The sequence below is a fragment of the Ascaphus truei genome, chromosome 2, assembly GCF_040206685.1.
Source record: "Ascaphus truei isolate aAscTru1 chromosome 2, aAscTru1.hap1, whole genome shotgun sequence".
Taxonomy (NCBI): Eukaryota; Metazoa; Chordata; class Amphibia; order Anura; family Ascaphidae; genus Ascaphus; species Ascaphus truei.
In genome coordinates this window covers 53,411,404-53,433,988 of record NC_134484.1, presented here as the reverse complement: position 1 = coordinate 53,433,988, position 22,585 = coordinate 53,411,404, and the positions used below count along the sequence as shown (strand labels likewise).

General features: G+C 42.9%; 1 protein-coding gene across 6 annotated transcripts in view; it reads right to left on the bottom strand.

Annotated features, from left to right (window-relative positions):
* CSMD3 (CUB and Sushi multiple domains 3) overlaps positions 1–22,585 on the bottom strand; it is a 1,548,521-nt gene that overhangs the window by 372,738 nt on the left and 1,153,198 nt on the right. For 4 of the 6 annotated variants that reach the window (XM_075582415.1, XM_075582410.1, XM_075582412.1 and 1 more), the window contains 3 exons: positions 19,910–20,023; positions 18,431–18,526; positions 13,941–14,144 (listed from right to left, as the gene is read on the bottom strand). In XM_075582415.1, the coding sequence (XP_075438530.1) occupies positions 13,941–14,144; positions 18,431–18,526; positions 19,910–20,023 (414 nt within the window). The remainder of the gene's footprint in view (positions 1–13,940; positions 14,145–18,430; positions 18,527–19,909; positions 20,024–22,585) is intronic. The other 2 variants (XM_075582411.1, XM_075582414.1) reach the window with 1 other exon arrangement.

Here is a 22,585-nt window from a genome sequence, read left to right as displayed (position 1 = left end):
CAATGGCCATTAGTCTGGCTGCAAAAATAACACAGAAATTGCAGCGTTTCTGTGAGATAGTCACAGATTTCCTAGGCTAGCAGGAGAGGACAGTTGTCCACCTCTGTATTATCCATATCTGGATAATACAATACAGTAGTTATTTTTCCCATTAATGTATTGTATGTGTTGTGGGGGTTGTTCGGGGAAGAGGAGGTGGGTTGTAGGGTCATTGTGTTTATTTTTGTTTATTGTGGGTAGAGGGATTGGGTGAAGGGGTAGTAGCCAAAAGGGTGGATGTTTAGGCCTTCCGGGGTTAGTGGGACTGGTTAACCCATTCATTACCATAGCGGTTCCCACATCTATGGTAGTGAAGGGGTTAACTCCTCCCGCAACCTTCCAGGCAGGCCTAAGTACCCACCCTGGGACTACTACCCCCTTCATCCATCTCCTCTCCCCAAGAAACAGGCTATTGCCATTTAACCCCTTCATTGCCTTAGCGGCCAGCTGCTAAGGTAATTAAGCTTTTTTAATATAAATGTTAAAACTAGTGTAGGTGATCAGGGGGTCTCCGGAGCAGAACTGCATTGATTTTAGGTCCGGGGGCCCCCAGCTTCCTGATATACAGGCCCCATTATGGGGTGCCGGTATCTCCTATGCATTTTATTCCCATGGTCACGTGATGCAAGACATTTAAAGGCATAAGAGATACCGGCACCCCATCACGGGTCCTGTATTTCGGGAAGCAGGGGATCCCCGGAGCTGAAATCAATGCTGTTCTGCTCCGGAGACCCCCTGTTCATCTACACTAGTATTAAATGTATATTAAAATCTTGCGATCACTGACGAGATATGTGCAGGGAGAGGTGACTCTCTCTGTGCAGCTCTCTCTGCAGGTGTAAAAAATCACCAGGTAAGCCCTTTTGAGAGAGGCGATCATCTCGTTTTGGGAATTTTGTTATCACAGGTTATCGAGGCTTTCGGAATTCCGTGATACCAACGCTCAAAAAAAAGGTGCCGTAAACGGCCCAGTGATTTATTTTATGAAACCTTTTTCTGGTTGAATATGTTAATTTCTGTAAGTCTATGATGATGGAAGTACATTGCAGAGTCATTTCTATGTTTACTTTTTACATCCCTAGACATTGTTTGAACTCTTTGCACCAGGACTCATTAAATGCTTCAATGATATTCGGTGAGCAGAATTATAAACATACTGTGAACTCAGTGGAGAATTTTCACATCTGGCTTTACAATTTCAATATGACCATAAGTGTATATTTACAATGTTTTTTTTAAATCATTTGCATTAGCAAAAACAAAAATACTTTTTAGTTGATAAAGTAAGTTAAATTAGTTGGCGTCATCACAGCAGCAAAAAAGAGCAAATAAATTAACACCAAAGATTTATCCAGGTACAGATATCATGCCTGTTTTTATTAGCTTAAAAAAAAATGATTGATGAGATGCTTTGTCATTAGCATTAGAAGGCAATATATCACTGCCATGAAACACTATTATCCACTGCTTCAGCAGATTTCATTAGATGCACATAGGCTTCAGGAATATGTAGAACAATGCAACTTAACTCTGTATTATTACAGTGGCTACATTTTGTGCCATACATAATTGATCAAATCTGTGGGGTACTAGATGGATAAAAGATAGTTCAATGTCACTAAAATATAAAAATAATTACTAGTATAGGCAGTACGGGATGATTGATGACTGATATCGGTAAGTAAAACATTTCTGAACATAGTACACATGGGAGTTCGGGCAATTTAATAGCGGTTCTTCTTTACTTCAAATAATGAGCAGATCTAGTTCAGTGTTCTTTTCACTTAACATATAATGTGTTAGTAATCATTTGTGTTACTACCTTTACAGATTAATACATTAATACAGTCTAGAATGCAGAAAAAAGCTGCTCAGTTAACCTTCTTTGAGGTCTACGAATATTACTGAGAGGGGGTTAGCAGCCATATTAATTAAGGTTTTGGGATCATTGTTTAGAAATAAAATACACAATTAAAAAAAATTAGTTGGCAGGGAAAAAGCGAGAGAGGAGAAAAAACATCATACTTAACAGTTTTGTGAAGAAATCTTTAAACAATAAAAATTAAGCATGTATGGAGAACTGTCTCTTATCACTGCAAATAAAACAGGAATAAATGATGAATTGACTTTAGCTATAATATATTGTCATATTTATGTAACTTTGTAAAAAATGTAAAGCTTGTGCGTCACCTTGGCAAAAAAGGCACTAGTTATGACAAGTGTATTTATTTGAAAATACGTGACTTTCTTTGAAAAATTTGAGAATCTCAATGATGCGAACTGCACAGCATTTGAACATCTCAGGTTCACAGCACTAAAGGAGTTTATGGACTTTGGTAATTAAGATAAATGTTCAGATAATTCATTTAAATGTAATGTTGGACTAAAATACAAATACAAAGATGAAAAAAAGCACAGCATAAGAATAATATGCTTAATATGTTCGGAATAATATTTGGATGTCTTTTCTTGAAGAAATGCAGATGCCATATTTGCACATATTATTCCTACACTGGCACTCTGCTCCTTAACAAAGCGCATTTTTTATGGAAAACAGTGCAGTGATCTGGCTTTATATGATAATTTACAGGGGAATTGTACAGATGCAGTCAGATGGTTTGTCGCATAGTCGACCAGGAAACCGCTGATGGCGACTGCCTGACAACTGCCTGCTTGCGAATTCCCCGCGGCCAGTCTAATTGCCCATCAGGATTAACACAGCGGGGGTCTCTGCTTCTGAATGCGACTCCTGCTGTATTAATCCTACCTTGACCTACCTATCAGTTTGGAAGAGCTGCGCAGTGAGTGTAGACAGAATCAGTCTCGCTCTCTGCGCACCTCAAAAAGGTGATAACATTGCTTTTATTTAATTTTAATCAGGTGCTCTCCGGAACTGAACCACATTAATTTTAGAACCGGGGACCCCCTGCTTCCTGAGTCACATGCCCCCGGTATAGGGTGCAGGTATCTCCGACAAGTTTAAATGTCCCGGTCACGTGACATGGGAGAATTAAACGTGCAGGAGATACCGGCACCCCATACTGGCTCCTGTATCTCGGGAAGCAGGTAGTTCTCGGGGCTAAAATTAATGTGGTTCAGCTCAAGAGATCCCTGCTTCAATCCTATGATATTAAAATAAATTTAATGCCGCTTCATTACCTTAGTAATGAAGGAGTTAAACCAAATTACCTGGTTTCTTGAGGGTAGAAGAGGTGGGTGAAGGGGGTAGTTGCAACAGGGTGGGTGCTTAAGCCTACCGGGAGGGTTGTGGAAGGGGTTAACTCCTTCATTATCTTAGTGGTTAATCCCGCTAAGGTAATGAAGTGGTTAAACCTCCCAATACGCAGCAGAGAGGCCTAACCACCCACCCAAGGCAACTAACCCCTTTACCCATCCTCTCTAACCCCAACAAACTTCACTCCCTTCTCGGGGCAACTACAGTACACCTTCACTCACCCCATTAAAACACCAGTAACACCTTAATTATCTTAATGGTTGTAACTGTTTAGGTAATTTAGGGTTTCTGGAGTTTAATGGTTGGGCATCAGCGTCTTCCATGTTGATGAAAAGGAGAAGGAGGAAGAGGAGGATGCCTTAATCCTGGCAGGGGTAAGTTAAACATCTGTTAATTTATTTTGTATTTTACTGTAATGTATAATGTATTTGATAGGGCAAAAGCGCTAGTAGCCATATATTGCTATTAGGTTCATTTGCCTCTTCTTTTGCAGGGGGCTGGATTTTTTTTGGGTATAGCGGGTGGCTGTGGGGAGTGGGTTGGCTTCTCATGTGGGTAGCGGGAGAGTTTAATCCCTCATCACCTTTGTGGTTGTAACCTCTAAGGTAATGGAGGGGTTAATTTCTCTTGCAACTTTCCCACCCTTAACCACCTACCCTGGGAGAACTACCCCTTTAACCCACCTCCTCTACCCTCAAAAAAACAGGTACTTTGGTTTAACCCTTTTATGTGGCACGAGAGAATTAAACAAGCAGGGAGATACCGGTACCCCATACAGGAATCAGGGTGTCCCCGGACTTGAAATGAATCTGGTTCAGATCTGGAGACCCCCTGCTTCCATACTATGTTATAAAAATAAAATATATGCAGCGCGATCGCCTGTCAGAGATGTGCAGACAGAGGGACTGATTCTGTCTACTCTCACTGCGTGCCTCTTCCAGACTGATGCGGCCTGATAGGACTAACACAACGGGAGTTCCATTCAGAAGCATGGACCCCACTGTTTTAATCCTGGTGGGCAATTCCTCCCTGCTATGCACTTGGCTGTGATTGCTCCACGGCTCACCAGCAAATGTGCGTGGCAGGGTGCCGATACATCTTGCTGCATCTGTATACACGCCAATGCAGACATCTGGGCTGTTTTCATCCGAAAATCCCCATAAACTTAATTGTGGATGTTCAGCTTAAAATGGCCTGAATGTCTACTCTGGGGTATGTACTGTAGAATAAGGCTTTTAATGTATATGACTAAAGAACTTAAAAGAGTTACATTTATAATGTTATGGAAGAGAGTCTTATGGCACATAAATCCAGATGAGAAAAGGGGAGAAAAGAGGGCGACAGAAAATGGGAAAAGAGAGGAAAATAAAAAACAAAGGTGTGATATTCTGGGAAACGGGATACTGACTGCTCACAATTCCGGATTAAACATATGCGGTAATAGAAGGAAGTGTAGAGGAGCCATATCCAGCCACCAGCAGAAGTTACACTTACTATGCACAAAAATCAAGAGGAGTGTTTGTGAGAGCAAATACCCTTATTTTCTATTTTTGTATTAAAACAATATTATACTATGAGAAGTTTCTATTTTTATAAAAAGAGCTCATATATAAGAAGATACCCATACATGATCCTGAGGAGTGAACTAAGAACAACGAGGAAAAAGCTTTACTCCTGAGGCCTGTAAAGGAAGAAACTGAATGTAAGTAAACTACTCACCTACGTGGTATGTCAAATGTTTTAAGCATATTCAAAGCTGATCTCCCTTCACAAATTGTTTAGTCACTTTTATAGAAATTTTTTAGTGCAATTTACGCCACTTCTTTACATTTATAAGGTTAACTATCCTATATAATAGTCTAAAATAACATTTTGATAAAGGTACTTGTGAGCACCGTGACATCGGTCTTCCTGTCCAATTAAGCATTTTAGATTTTTGATTAAAGACAAGTGGATTGCCATACTGAACCTTCCTTTCGATTTTCATATGAAACCCTCCCTGCGTGTGGTTCCTTCTGGATGAGCAACTGTGGTGGCTTACTGCAGTACTGTGAATGCTCCTATAACAAATATTAACTAAAATAATATGCACTAGTAAGATGATCATTAAAGCTACATCACCAATTTTTCTCTTTTCTGTCCATTTTTGATTTTCCTGTTAACAGCAAATGATTTTAGCTTAATATTGTGGGTCACGGTAAAAAATAAGAATCTTTTTATACTGTAGATCTTTGCACCCACCTGTGTTCATCCTTACTATACAAGATGTCATTGGTTACCATTTACAAAGAAACAGGAAGTATGGATGTATATCACAAAGTTAAATATTTTTTTAATTCATTTAACAAAGTTCCATGTTCCTCTTAAAACTACAACTTCCCAAAGGGTAGCCATCCTCTTGTCTATGCTTCTTTCTAATTTGTAGCAAAAAGAGTAGAAAGTGCAAGGTGGCACCTTGATATTAGCCTTAATTTAAATAATTTACTGTCATCTGCACAATTTTGTATGATATACTTACAATAATCAACCTTTGTTTAAAAAAAAATGATGACACTGACATCTGTCATCTGCAATTAAATGAAATTATGACAATTTTTAAGATTGTATCAACATGTATCACAGCATTTCGCAATGCCAAAATCTGACAGGTGCATCCAAAATAAAACCCATTCCCTTAGAAAAGCAATTCCTGTTTTGAACCATTTTACACAAAGTCATATATGAAAGTACATCAACTATTAAATAATTCAGCTGCAATGAAATAGACAGGAAGTGGCTGGTAGTTCATCAAGCGCCTTCCAGAGAAGTTGCTAGTTGGAATAGTGACGTTCTGCATTCATCAATATGGAAACTAAACATGCATTCTGTAGTTGGTTTCTGTTCTGGGAAATACTGGTTGCATGTGTTTTGGAAGTTGGAGTAAGATAAATAGTACACATATCATCAGACTGTAAAAATTAGTTATTTTGTTACAAAAATGTGCAATCTTTTTTCCACTTCTTTTTAAATTGTGATAAGTAAACATGCATTTCGGTTCCAATACAGGTTCGTAACAGTTTCTTGAAGATTTGCTTTTGGTAATACATAGTAATAAATACAGCACAAACAGTTGCCCTGGTAAAATTGATTGTGAACTTAATGGCATTTGCAGTATAATTAACAAAAGCTCATTCATATCAATGAGACTGATTGATCTTGTTTGGATTTCATTGGTAAGTATCTGGGTGTCTGGAGCAGGATCTCGTTGTATATTTTTTGTGTCTGGTGGGGAGTTTACAGTGTTTTTGTAATGTATTTATTTTAAATTTCCTTGTGTGATTGCGAAGGGTTTAGCAGATTACAATGTACCCTCGTCTGATTGGTCTGTGTATCCTATATATAAAAGTATTTCAAGCTCATTCAAGGGCAGCTGATTTTATAATTGTGAGTTTTAAACAAGTACAGATTTGAAAACAAAAGGAGTTGCACAAACCACTGTCAATAGCATTGACATCTGTTACAATGTTTAGTGTTGTATAGTGCAATATACTGTATGTAATGCAGTAGTATTTCATTACATATTGGGGAAAATTTAGCACTGTCCCATTTCTATTAAAGTGTAGTTTGCTAGACTGCAGACTGAAATATGTAACGTATTTGTATCCTCTTGCCCCACACAGACAGTACTTGAGAGGCCACTGCTACCTCAGAGGGTTCCAAGGAGGAGTGTAGTCTTGATTACTACATGACCAGGGAGGTTCCAGGCAGTTCCCCTCTCCCCCCCGCCTTGTACCCACATGTAACGTACAAATAAAGACAGGAAACGGGAACTGGAGGTAAAATGGCCACGGCTATTTATTTATACAGAAAACCTAATGGGGTAAATGCACTCCCTGCCAGAGTGCTCCTTTGACAGGAGGGGGAGGGGACGGTCAGCCGGCCCTCGAACCGCTGACCTCGTGTCCCCTACGCGAGCAGGCTCTCGAGGTCATGGATAACTGACCTTGCCCACTCGTACTCCCCCTGGACTCAAACGGCCCAGCTCCCAGTCTGGCATGAACAAGCACCTACCCCCCAAGAGCCGCCACCGACTGGCCTATTTAACCCCCCTTAAACTAGGCCCGTACCGCCAATCCTGCCAGAACCCTCTCAAAGCCCTCCCGCAAACTTAAATATGTCTATCCCGCCTGGCATGCCTAGCAGCGGGACCCATGCTCCTCTACCAGCCCAGTCTGTCCTTACCATTCCACCTGGAAATGCCAATCGCGCCTGGAGCAGTAGTTACTCAACTTGCCATGCTTTTTAAAGATGCCCTGAGAATTGCTTTCTCCGCTGCACTATCCCTCACCCGGTCCCGGACCTGCACCGCCTCCAGAGCCGCAGGCCGCCTCTGCCCAGCGCAATCTGGGATTTCTCCCCCTGCTTGATCCTTGCCCACTGCGCATTGCGAGCTGCCCATTCCCCCTGCAAAGCTAACCAACCTTTTCTACTGCTGCAGGCTTCTTACCCACACTCAGCGACCCCTGGGGAAGCGACCCTGGCAGTGGACTGGGCCACGCCTCTTCTCTTGCTCGCTCTGTGACGAACCCTGCAAACCATGACGCCTTGCCATATCTCCTCGATGCCGCCCTAAACGCGACTCCTTACCATTACCAGATACGCCATATGCCATACCTTCCACAGCGTGTCCCCATCAACCACCCACAGCGGCTGTCCCACCATCTGTGCAGCGCAAGATGCTGCCGGGTGGGTCAGCTACAGTGCCCATTACCCTGGCCGTGGCTGAAGAATTGAAAGACACCGGGGTCAGGCTGATGGCTGTTGGTACTGGGATGGGATCCATGGTGCCAGTGACCCCAGCCATGGTGAAAAGACACCAGGGTCAGGCTGGAGGCTGCTGGAACGGGATCTGGTGCCATCGTCATCCCCCACCGATATGCCCCCTATTCTCCCGCAACTAACGCTGCGCTTGCCTCCCATGCTCCTGTCGTCGTCCCTGCGCCGAAGGAGACTAACGCCTGAGGCTTCAAAGCTTTCAGCATGCCTATCAATGCTGCTGTGAAAATTGCTTTCTCTTCTGCGCCATACACCGATAGTATAGAGCCAGTGCAGGCCCTGGTGTTGCCCGCCTTACCCCGCCATCTGGGATTTCTGCCGCCAACCCAATTCCTAAACGCTCTCACCCTGATGTGCAACTGCCCCCTCTTTACCGCCACAAGTTCCTTACCATTCCTTGGCACCTGGGGCTTTCAGCTGCTGCTACGTCCATCGAGTAAAGCATTGGCGCTGCCCGCGGTTGTGGGTGGTCGTCCTGGTCATCTTCAACTCTGCCGATTCTGCATGCGATCTCCTTACAGCTACCCCTGCTGGCGTCGGCAGCGGGCTGCCGTTGGCGTGCCGTGACACCCTGTCCCGTGTCACAGTGGCCGGAGGCCTCCTCTCAACAGAGCGCTGTCCTGTTCCGCGCTTGGAGATCACCCCTCTCCTCGGGCCTTCACTAGCAAGAACATTGAAGCGCACCCTTAAACTGGCCTCCCCCGCCACCATACCTGGCCAAGGGACCATAAAGCCTCCCCCGCCACCATACCTGGCCAAGGGACCATAACGTAGGTGGGGGTCACCTTTCACCATATCATGGGATGATGGCATTGCGAGCTTCCCAATCCCCCTGCGAAGCTAACCAACCTGCTAACGCGCTTATCTTGTCTCACAGCCGGCCCTTTTTTACTGCTGCCGGCTTCTTACCCGCCCTCAGTGACCACTGGGGAAGTGACCCTGGCAGTGGACTGGGCCACGCCTCTTCCTTTGCTTGCCCCGTGTCGAACCCTGCAAACCGTGATGCCTTGCCATATAGCCTCGATGCCGCCCTAAACGTGACTCCTTACCATTACCAGATACACCGTATGCCATGCCTTCCACGGCATGTCCCCATCAACCACCCACAGGGGCTGTCCCACCGCCTGTGCAGCGCGTGATGCTGCCGGGTGGGGCAGCTACCGTGCCCATGACCCCAGCCGTGGCTGAAGAATTGAAAGACACCGGGGTCAGGCTGATGGCTGTTTGTACTGGGATGGGATCTACGGAGCCAGTGACCCCGGGCATGGTTAAAGCTGGATTAAGAGACATCGGGGTCAGGCTGGAGGCTGCCAGAACGGGATCTGGTGCCACCGTCCCCCACACTGATATGCCCCACATGCTGCTGCAACTAACGCTGTGCCTGCCTCCCATGCTCCTGTCGTCATCCCTGCGCCGAAGGAGACTAACGCCTGAGGCTCCAAAGCTTTCAGCATGCCTATCAATGCTGCCGTGAAAATTGCCTTCCCTGCTGCGCCATACGCCATTAGTATAGAGCCAGCGCAGGCCCTGGTGTTGCCCGCCTTATCCCACCATCTAGGATTTCTGCCGCCAACCAAATTTTTAAACGCGCTCACCCTGATGTGCAACCGCTCCCTCTTTACCACCGCAGGTTCCTTACCAGTCCTTGGTGTCCCGGGGCAGCCACATAGTCGCATCACGCCGGGATCCTTGCCCGCCGTCCGGACTGCACCCGTTTTCAGCTGCTGTCAGCGGCTGCTACGTCCATCGAGTAGAGCATTGGCGCCACCCGTGGTGGCGGGTGGCTGTCCTGGTCGTCTCAACCCTGCCAATTCTGCAGGCGATCTCCTTACAGCTACACCGCCAGCGTCGGCAGCGGGCGGCCGTTGGCGTGCCGTGACACCCTGTCCCGCGTCACAGTGGCTGGAGGCCTCCCCCCGCCGCTGGGGCCCGACCTCAGCGCCGAACCACCTTGTCCTGCATCACAGTGGCCGTAGGCCTCCCCATCACTGCTGGGGCTGACATACCCACCGTGATGCCCTGCGGCCCTTGGCCAAAGGCTGCCGCCTTGCGCGTGGCTCCTGACTCCCGCCTGGCCCTTGTCCTACGCCACAGTGGCCGTAGGCCTCCCCATCACTGCTGGGGCCGACATACCCACCGTGACGCCCTGCCTTGCAGCCCGTGGCCGAATGCTGCCGCCCTGCGCGCTGCTCCTGACTCCCGCCTGGTCCTCAACCTGTGTCACAATGGCCTCCATTTCACTCCTAGGGCCTGACCTAGCCCTGCCTAACGGCCCGTGGCTAAAGGCTGCCGCCCTGCGTCAAAGTGGCCGTAGGCCTCCCCTTTACTGCTAGGGCCCGACCTACCCACCGTGACGCCCTGCCTTGTGGCCTGTGGACGAAGGCTACCACCCTGCGTGTGGCTCCAAACTCCCGCCTCACGCATTGTGCTGCGACGCCCCCTTCCCACAAGGAGCGACCCTGACGCCTGACTCCTGCCTAGCGCGTGACCTGTGGGGAAGCCACCACGGCCTTGTCTGCCACCATGTGCTGGCCTGCTTGAAACAATGCACGCAGCCGCCGGTCCAACCACGCCTCATTATGTTTTTCGCCTCGCCGCAGAAGATACTCACTGAACTGCACGCGCCTAGGCCCTTAACTATCTAACTACGCTGTGATGTGTGCTTGCTGAGACTTGTCTAAATGGCGCACTAAGCTAGGGCAACTATGCTGACCACCAGAGCAGCCATAAATCCAAGAGGGGAAAACAAAGATCACAGCTGAAATAAGCCATGCAGCCATTTGCGGTTCTGCTCGGGCCTCCGCTAGCAAGAACATTCAAGCGAACCCTTAAACCGGCCTACCCCGCCACCATACCTTGCCAAGGGACCATAACGTAGGTGCACCAATGCAGGTTGCCGAGGTCCCCATTAGGGACATAATTGCCTGACCAGGCGAATAAGGTAGGTTTGCCAGTCCTCATCGGTTCTACTTCCACCAATTCGCCACCGAACAGGGGTGGGGGGTCCCCTTTCACCATATCATGGGATGAGGTAATGCCTCTGATTGACTCAAAGTGTCTTGAGGTGTGTACCCCGTCCTGTGAGTCACCAGCACCTCACACCATCTGTGCTATTTAACCTTGCTCTCAAGGCATCACCACACGTCAGTCAAATGAAAACCACTTAATCGGAACATTAACACAATACCCGAATCAACTATCAAAACCGCATCCACTATTAGACAGCTTAAATAACCAAACGGTCACATTAACAGAACTCCTGCAGAACTATTCAAAGGAAATGCAGTGCAAATTGCTGCTAAACCAATTTTAAAGAATATATCACCTGGCTAAACAGAGGTAGACAAGATCAGCTCAAATCAATAAACCTTCCCGATGGGGGGAAGAGCCACAAATCCCCCACAGGCTTCGGGAAGAGGCATCTGGCGGGCAGCAAAAGAGGACGTGCTGCCCGCCAGCCTGGCATTAAGTAGGCCTTCTGGGAACCCTCCCCTGTGCCGGGGAAGGAGGTGTTGGGGCGGGCCAGCGAGGGGAAGGCCAGAACCCCCCGGTCATGAAGCCCCCCGCCTATGGCTAAGGAGGCCGCTGTATGCTCTGTGTGGGTCAGAGTTGTAGATCACAGACACATTCCCCAATCTCTTCCACTCCACAACTTCTATGCACACTAGCAGGGCAAAACTGCACCACAGATGAAGCTACTGCAGTGGAGAGGGAGGTGCGGGATTCTTGTAGTATTAGGAAGAACAGTAAGGAAAATGGGAACCCAAAAAATAGGTAACTCCTCTTGGGGGTTTCGATTTTAAGGGCTATAGATCTGGAAATAGGTAATGAGGGAAAGGGGGAGGCACTGTAAGGTGACTAGCCAGAAGTTAAGCTCAGAGGAATAATATAAATATTTTGTGAATTATTTAGGCAGCAAGACAGGAGGGAGAGGTAGAAATCATTATCTAGTTAGGAGACTAATTACCTGCTGGGGAAGAAGTTAGGGTAGTACCAGAGGAAATTAGGTGTTAATATATACTCTATAAGAAAAGACAGACTTTCTTGGAGATGGGAAAATATACTAGTGATTCTTTGGAAATTTAGTTATTAGAGGGAAGTGTAAGAGCAGCTGAAAAATCTAAAGGAAGCAATACTAAAAGCAACAGACCACTTTGTCAGAAAGGTCAGCAAAACCTCCAAAAATTATTATTTTGATATCTTTTTGAATGGCATTACAAATGGTCTTGAATAGAAATAATGCATTTTTGCAGGTGACATAAATATATGTAACAGGGATGACAACTAAGGTGGGGTTAAACAAAATGATTATTGACTTAGGTAGATTATATGAATGGCCAATAGTCTGGCAACTGCAATTGAAAACAACAAAGAGCAAATTCATGGCCATAAACCATAAAAATGCAAAGGCAGAATATGGGACGGTCGGCACTATAATGTCAATCACTGTAGAGGAAAGGGACCTATGAGCAATTATTTCAGATGAATTAAAAGTACAGATAAAGCATGATGTATGTGATATTGACCCCAGACAGTGTGCACCTCATCCGCTGCCTTGCCGTACTCCTCACCGCACTGAGCCCGCACAAACCTCATTTGTTGTTAGACGGAATTATTATTTGTGTTGCTGCAGTTCAGTTCATGTCCATCAGGTGGCACACTGAATATCTTTGCCTATGATACTCTGATTGCTACAGTGTAGTGCAGTGTCTGAAGCAGGTGTATGAGGGGAAGAAAACATGTACACGTCTCTTTGTCTAATTACCTTGTACAGTACTGTACATACCTACGGTTGCATCTTCACACTTTACTAAAAAAACACTATGCATTTACAGAATGTCTCATAACTTTTGTACTGTGCTGTGCATGGCATGGGATATGGTGCTTACTCGCTGCCACCCAGACCGGCTTGCAATTATGCTTATATGATATATTGCAACCATCCACATCAGGACAGTGCAACTCTATCTGAGATCTATGAGTATATAATTATAGGTCTGTTCGATGATGACAACTTTTGAAGGAGAAGGAGATTGGCCGGGTCCAAGAGATTAAATAATAGACAGATCGTTCTGAACCGGTCTGTCCAATTTGCCTAGTTGCAGCTTGAAGGATAGAATGGAGTAGGGAATATTATAGAAAGAGTTTGTCAACAAGGTACAGAAGGTAAGCTGGAGTGCAGCAAGGTAAGGGGACATGTGAGGAAATACTTCTTCACAGAAAGGTAATGTGTTCAGGGAATAGACTCACAACAGAGGTAAAAGCGGCTAATCCAGTAAGGGATTTACAAAATGCTTTGGATATTTATAAATAAATCAAATAAAACATGAGGTTTTACAATAGAAAGGAAAATGGAGAGCCTAGATTGGCCAAATGATTCTTATCTTCTGACAAATGCTAGGCTTCTATGTAAGAACAGTAAACCGAAATAAATATTCTTCTAGCTTTATTTTTGTTAAAAATATATTTATAACTGTCTATATTATAGGTACTGTGACTGAACTGTTATTGGACTGTGCACAATGCCTCCTCAGGAGCCTTTGATTTTTTTTTTTTATATTAGGCCATATGTCAAACATGGTGACACTAAACAAAGCTTGTTCAAAGATAAAAAGGTGCACCTATTAATTCTGCATCATGTCATTTCTCAGCAGTGATCAAGGGGCCAAACACAGAGAGATGCACATTTTTCTATAGACCCCTACTGGGATGACACTTGTTTCTTTTATCATTTTTTAAAAGCTTGATTTAGTGTTTACATTTCCCATATCAGATAAGAAAACTGCAGGTCAGTATAAGTTCTATTTTATAGTACACAGAGGGGTTAATTAGTTAGCTTTTAATTACTTACCAATGCATGTTGGTAGAGAATCATTCCACTGAGCCAAAGCATTGGGCACTGTATCACATCTAATTGCTATTGACCCATGGAGGATATATCCTGGGCTACATTCAAAATGTACAACAGAACTGACAGCAAACTCATTTCCAATTCTTTTTCCAAAGCGTGGTTCTGGTACAGAACTACACTGGGTTGCACTTGTTCTTGGAACAGCTGTAAAAACATTAAAAAAAACATTTAAAATTATGTAGGGTACTGAAAATAATTAAAATATTCACATTTCAATTAAGTTGAAACACATGCAAGTATACATATTTCTGCCCCCAAATAATCTATTGTACTTAATTTGTACAAAATTGCTTTTCTACCAGTGTAGTTTTGCAAAATTATGAATAATGAAATCTTAAGAAATGTTGTTTATACTGTGCACAGGTTTAAAAACATGTTAATCAAATATATCACCCAAGTATTTACTGTCTTAACATATATTTGTTTTTTCTTGCATCGCGCTGACAGTGTACACAGAACATAAAATGTCTGCAGGCACACTGAGAACCTGCTCCATAGAGCTTACAATCTAATTTTTGGTGCCTGTGGCACAAGGAGATGACATGCCACCCAAGGTCACAAGGAGCTGAGACCTGCAGGCTCATCTGTGTCAAACTGGGTGTCATTGTTTTCAGAGTGAGCGCCTTTTACATGATGTAAATGTATTGTGTAATTCTGATAAAAATCATCATGCCAGTATGCTGATCTAGCAGACTATGTTCAGTATCTCATAGTATAATATATTCATTTTTCTAATGAAGATATACATCATGTAAGTAGAATCAGTCACGTTGCTAGTTACCTAAAATGAATGTTTAATTTTGAAGTCTGGAACATTTTTGGGGAATGTACAAGTCCCTATTTAGAAAGAAGTATTCTGCCATAAGACACCTTCTGATCCTGGAACATACCTTACAGCCCATTGACAGTTTTGCAGCGCAGAAAGGTGCCTTACTGTATGTAAGAAAAGTGCTGAGAAAATATGGCCCCTAATTCTGTGAGTTACACTGTACAGTCAGCAGGTTACCTCTAATAGAATATCAGTTATAGAAATTTCTTACAGCCATTAAACTATTGTACAACCTTCTTGAAGAGAACTCTCTAATGCAATGCATGTTTTTCACTTTGCAATGAATGTAATGTATGCTACATATGCTAAAATGACATACAAAAAAAAACTAAATTAGTATAGGTTTATCCCTTCACTAAGTAAAAGAAACAGAATATAGCATCCCTGAAAAAACTCTATTACCAGGCACAACTACAAAATGGCAGTATTAAGCAGGCATACATGTGGGACACTGTGCTGATTATGTTGTACTTGAAAACAGTAAAAATGTTTGTGATGGGAGAACTCCCTTAATCCAGGCTCAGCTATTGTTTGCTTGTTCCATAACATACCAATAATGGAGATTGGGGTAATTCCCTGACCCTGTAACCTGTTTTAATTAATTTATTATTTATTTTTTAAGTTACAACTCAAAATATGCATACCTTTTGTAAAGCTTGAGTTACTGTGCCTTAGGCTGCGTCTATACAGTGGCAGACAGGCTGGACGCGACCGCACGCTGAGCAAACAGACTGCCTTAAGGCAGTGTTTGCGTACATGCAGCGTGCGTGCTCGTGCGCGGACGCAGGATAGGGCGCGTCTTGCGTGAGAAATCAGTTAAAATTGATTTCTCGCACGATAGGGCGGTCACGTGAGAGTTCGCCCAATGAGGGCGAACCAGCTCCGTGACGTCATTGGCACGCCCATAGACACGCCCACGAATGGCGTGCATACCATGGCCAGGGAAAGCCCCCGCTTTCCCTCAGCCTAAGTGCTCCTCTGCAGGGGAGCAATGTCTATGGACGCAACCGTTGGCAGTGCTTAAGGCTTCTCGCTTACTGCAGCGAAATACATTGGTGAATATGAGGTCGCCTCATCATTTATGCCTTTAGACTGATGGAGAACAAGAGGTGGGTTACTTCCTCTTTTCCCCAATGTTATTATCACTTAAACTATAGCAGCTAATGGAACAGATAGGTTGCATGCATTTTATTGGAGCACAGTAAAGTTATCCTAATATTACCACAACATTAAATTATGTGTATGTAGCACCCTGCTATATTTCCAGGGCGAGGATTAATAGTTACAGCCTGGTGAGATCACATTCCCCTATGTTTAATTATGTAGCAGCTTATAGGCACATGTCTGTAACCGGAAGGTTCTGGGACCACATGACAGGATGAGGGGCCTTGCTACAGTTGATTCTGCCCAGTTACTGGGGCAGACTAGTCTGGCTCCTCCTACTGTAAAAAGATGTGGGTTCCTCCAAATTAGAGGCAGTGTTGCTTTACCCCTTATGGGGTGAGGGAGTCCTGTTCCTGCCTTACCCCTTAGGGGGTGAGGTAATGTGTGCTAGATATGGGCTAGTGCCTGTTCCAGTGCAGTGTTCCTTAGGGAGTGAGGGCAGCCTGCTTTGCTTACCACTTAGGAAGTAAGGGTGGGGTTCATTCCTATCATCAGGGGTGAATATGACTCCTCCTAAGTACTGGGAGTTTTCCCTAAAGGAGGCGGAAACATATCCTGAATTCAGTCCTACGCAGGGGGGTAGGGAGAGAAGCATGCAGGGACCTGTCCTGATATGTACTGGAAAGATGTGATGCACTCAATAAAGAATCCTGTTGAAAAGTTCTTGGTGCCCTCTCTACTTCATTTTCATTCCTCCTAACAGCCTTAGCCTGAACCCATGAAGGAAAAAGACCCTGAGAGAAGATAAAGGTAAAACCCACTGATCTAACACTCTATGAGCAGGTTTATATCCTGTCAGCAAGAATGAATAGAGACACTATAGATTATAAAGTACACTAAATTACTGTACGCCCTATCTCCTGCAGCTGAGGGTGGGGCTGGGGGGGATAGACCCGTTACATGTACTGTATTTCAGAGCTTTATACACAACTGAGTACATTACATATTTTAGCAATAGTATTCTTCACCAATTCTACTAAGACACAATATACTGTAATTTTGATAATTAACTTAGACATTGCTATTTTGGAAAGACAAGACATCAACTGCAGCGCTTACACCTCTTTTGACTATTTTAGAATTGCACGTCCCATAATAATCTGTGAAACAGAGCATACTGAAAAGCACTGCACACTGCACACTGCACACTGCACACTGCATCGTTTTATTATGCTTTAATGAGATGTCAAGTCACTTTTAATACCACGTTTTTTGCGCACACACAAACACCAAAAGAACAGCATAATTATGTGGTCCAATAATTATGATTTCAATAAATACTAAATAAATATCATCTCTGACCATATGATAGGTGTATGAAATCTTTGTAAATAATCCAACCCCAAAAGTATATGGAAGAGTTTCTAAAAAAAGTATTTGAAACTTTTTTATTGGTAACATTTCTGTGTTAACAGAGATGCTACTTTTATGTGTGTCTCTAATTTTAGGTTACATTTGCATTGGCACAATGTTATTGCAGATGTTAAACTTTATACATATTTCATTACTGACATACAGCAACTGTGCTAGTAACTAGAACATAACTAAAAATAAAAAAATAAAAACTAATTTCAATGCCAACCAACTGTTTTACATTTAAAATCACATAAATCAAAATGTACAAATGTAGAAAACTGAAGTAAAAATTTAAATAAATATTTCTTAATTATGAATTTGTAATTAACAAAACTGTAGAATCCCTTCACTGCTGGAGTAATTAAAATAATGAATCTTAACTTGCATACAGAATACATTTATTAAATAAAAAATGAGTGCCAATACACAAGGCAATTTAGAAATGTTATATACATGATTATTCCCATGCAGTTGTAGTGTGTGTGTGTTTTCCTACAGGAACCTTCTAAATGATACATAGATGACCATAAGGAATCTTGTTTTTCTTATATTTTGACTTTCTTTCCCCAAACTAGCATAGAAAATAAGACGCAATTCAAAAAGTATGTTAGTAGTTTTCCTAGGATATTACAGCCAGGTATAGTAGGAGGTAGAAGTTAAGTGAACAAACTGCTCAGCTTGCTTTACTTCACCATGTACAGTACATTGTAAATCAAATATTTATAACATTGATGTATATGTATAACATCTTATTTAACCTGCTAAACAGGATGGTTTGTTTTAGTTTCTGATTTTTTTCTTGTCTTATGTTGTCACAAACGTATCTGATAATGTATATGTTTAAGAAAATGATTTCATATATAATGTATAACCCTGTTCACCTACATGTACCCATGTATTTGTAACAATGTATCTGTCATTACAACTCTGTGCTCAGGACATACTTGAAAACGAGAGGTAACGCTCAAGGTAATACTTCCTGGTAAAACATTTTATAAATAAATTATAAGTAAAATTATTCCATAACTTTCTAGTTAATTTTATATGTTGTATTTATTGTTTAAACTGTATATGTATTTACCTTGATAGACAAAGTGAAATCCTTTCGATGTCATTGGTCCAACAGATGTAAATTTAATTATAATCTGGTTACCAGAACTGAGTGGAAGCGATTCCCCTACTCAACAAAATAAATAAAACAACATTTATTAACATGTCCATATACAAAAGAAACACAACTTAACATGTCAACCAATCTGAAGAAGTCGTATTTTAAGGCCACTTGTGTCAAAGATGGTGAAAATAAATGTGAACTAGCGCTAAAGTGTAAAACACAGTGTGATATTAGTAAAAAACTTCTAATAAAGGATGGCTGCCCGGTGATACTGTCAGTACTAACAGAATAACACAAAATAAAGAAAAAAACCTGGCGCCAAATTGTCAGTGGAATGTCCTGTATTCCTCAAGGGATCCGCACACTTGCTTGACAGACCATGCAAAGAAATAAACACAAACAAACAAAGATCATAGCGCAACACTGTAGGATGAGCAGTATTGAACTAATATACACAGACAATTAAGAATCCTAGCGACAATTAAAACAACTATTTATTAAAAAGAACTATGCCAAAACTGAGGACCGCAGGTCATCTGGAACACAAAAATTGGAGCCCTACTTACAGACAGCAAGGCTTAAACTCGCATGGTAGGAACAAGTCCTAGATAGAGATGATCTCCCTGCCGGGTGTGATCTCTGCTCCACTGCGGCTCGAACTCCAATCAGTCCCTTATGATGGTAACCGGAACATCTCCGGCCGTGGAGGCTGGTGTGCGGGGTCCACAGCTCTGCACCGCGTGTAGACACACGCCTCACTGATAATTAACTTGATAATTAAGTGGTAAGGGAGAGGGATGAAGCCCTTTCCTGGCTGTTCCAGCACGTGCCGGATCTCCCGGGGCGGGTGCAGGACGCAGCGGGAGCCGGCCTCCAGCGCCTGGGCTTCATCCCTCTCCCTTACCACTTAATTATCAAGTTAATTGTCTGTGTATATTAGTTCAATACTGCTCACCCTACAGTGTTGTGCTATGTTGCGCCAGGTTTTTTTCTTCACTTGTGTCAAAGAGAACAATACTATGTCTGGGTAAAATGGATTTATGAGTATGATTTAATGAAACAAGAATTACATTAAGTTTACAGAGCACAAGCACAATGACTAAATTTCAATTATTATTGAAAACAATAATTGATTGATTTCCCTTAAATTACTGATTCTATGTCATTGGTTTATTTGTTAAAAAATAACAAGAATCTTATATACAGCTCTGTCACCAATCTAAATTATTTCCATTAAATACAAAAGGGTCATTTATAAAAAGTTTTTTTTTTTTTTTCGTTTTACACTAGGGGAAAAAATAATGTTACATTTTCAAAAACAGTTCTCCTAGAATGTAATAAGATTCTTAATTTGATCAATTTTGTGTGGCTGAAATGTAATAAAGATACAAATGGAATGTTTGCTAACCGACCCCCATGATATTTGATATGTCTGTTAAATAGTACCTGAGTGAGATCCCGAGAGAGATGATAAGAGAGACGACTGTTGAGTTGGTCCATCATAAACCTCAACTACGTCATGGAGAGTGGTCTGGAAAAACACAAACTGGCCAAAAACCACTATAGAGCAATAATCAGTAGCAGAGAAAGAAAGGGGAGAGAAAAGAGAAAAAAATCATGGTCCAATTGTATGTCCATTAATATATTTTAAAATAATTTCTAATTGCAATTAGAGTTGTTTCTAGTCTCATGGGCTCAAGAGGATTTTTTCTATAATAATGAAGAGGAGCAAAATACAATTAAAAATAGGAGGGGTCTATTTTAAAAGGTTTAGCTTTACTGATAAATGATGTAAAAACATTATGAAGATGAGTCAACACAGATTATTCATTAAACTGTGTTAGAGCCGATCAGGTGACTATTGCACCAAAGCTTCCTTATAATAACCCTCCATGTATCAAGCTACTTTTAGAAATAGTTACTTTAACACCATCTTATGCATGAGCTTATGACTTGGAAAGTGGCAAAAGAAAAAAATAGTTCAGCAAACACATGATATAATGTGGTTGATCAATTTCAGCTCCTCAGTCATTTCCCCCTCATTATTCATATTAATAATCTTGATTTACAAGTATCTTACATTTTACGCACCTACTGTATAGGCAATTATTTATTTTATTGCTATCCATGGAGACACATTTCTCAGGAGCAAGATACGTGAACCCTTGTTTCTATTCTCTGACATGATTATTGTATGTGCTCATTGGTTAAAGGTGCAATTTCACAGAAGTCTAAAACTGTTACCAATGATTTATAGGCATCCAGTTTAATGGTTGTTAATTTTTGATAATGATTCACTTTAGTGAATGATGCTTTAATGGTTCTTACTAGCAGTGACTACGTCATTGCATTGGAATATTTACAGCATTGTTAACATTATATGTATTGCCTCCAGAGACCCAAGAATACTGTGCATTGTATATTATCTGCTATTTCTTGTTAGTGGATTACAAGTATTTGGGTGTCATTCTAAAAAAGCAAATAAACATATATTGTAGTCTGAAAAACATGTACACAATGATAAAGTGTTGCTTGGATGAGTCCATGTATTGCCCTTTGTTAACCGAGAGAATTGCTTTTGTGCAGGAATCAGAAATTGCCTTTGAAGTAGATATCTGCACATGGATACACATTCCATTGAGATGCAAGAAGTGAGAGAAATTGACAAACAAAAGGTTTGTTTACTCCACACCCTGGCAATAAACATTCTTTTATTTATTCCCAAGAACTTCAAAACAAGACTTGTGTCTCCTGAATTAACATTTAGACCCCAAGGGAAACCGATGCTATTTTCCCAAGCAAGATCAAACTCCGGTATTGTTGACCTGTCCAACATTTATTGCGATCATATGATAGATCAGGCATTACTAGGTTGTTTTGTTAGGCCTGTAAGAACTATAAACCTTGTAAGGAAGTATAATTAGTACAACCGTGTGATTGTTATATTTTGTTGCTGTTCTAATACATTTCTGTTTATTTGATTGAAAATCTCTATCGTGTCAATAACTCTCATAAACCAGGGTATGCATGTGTGGATGTGTATCCTATTAGAACACATATCTACACATCTATTTCCTTAAGTAATAGTTTTGCCCATATCATTATATTAATTCTTATAAGCCAGAGGTACTTCTATAGATGGAAAACTTACAGTATATTCTATATTCTTATGTTTGGATAAGACGAGAAAAATATAGTTTTCCGAGTTAATTCTTATAAGCAGAAATACTCATATACCCTATTTCCTCGATTCTAAGACGCCATCGATTCTAAGACGCACCCTTGATTTAATAAAAAAAATTGAGGAAAAAAACTCCACTATATTAAATGTGCAGAATTTTTTTCGGGAGAGAGAGAGAGGGAGAGAGGGGGGGGGGGGAAGAGAGAGAGAGGGAGAGTTGGGGGAAGAGAGAGAGAGGGAACAGAGAGGGAAGAGAGAAAGAGAGGGGGGAAGAGAGAGAAAGAGGGGGGGAAGAGAGAGAGGGGGGGGAAGAGAGAGAGATAGAGAGGGGGGAGGAGAGAGAGAGGGGGGGGAGAAGAGATAGAGAGAGGGGGGAGAGAGAGGGAAGAGAGAGGGAAGAGAGAGAGAATGGGGGGGAAGAGAGAGATAGGGGGGGAAGAGAGAGGGAAGAGAGAGAAGAGAGAGAGAGAGGGGGGGGTGAAGAGAGAGAGGGACAGGGGGGGAAGAGAGAGGGACAGGGGGGGAAGAGAGAAAGAGAGACAGAAGGGGGAAGAGAGAGAGAGAGGGGGGGAAGAGAGAGAGAGGGGGGGGAGAGAGAGAGGGGGGAAGAGAGAGAGAGGGGGGGGAAGAGAGAGAGAGAGAGAGGGGGGAAGAGAGAGAGGGGGGGGAGAGAGGGAGAGGGGGAAGAGAGAGGGGGGAGAGAAGGGAGAGAGGGGGAGAGGAGAGAGAGAGGGGGAGAGGAGAGAGAGAGGGGGGAGAGGATAGAGAGAGGGGGGAGAGGAGAGAGGGGGGAGAGGAGAGAGGGGAGAAGAGAGAGAGAGGGGGGAGAGGAGAGAGAGGGGGGGAGAGGAGAGAGACGGGGGGAGAGGAGAGAGAGGGGGGGAGAGGAGAGAGAGGGGGGGAGAGGAGAGAGAGGGGGGGAGAGGAGAGAGAGGGGGGAG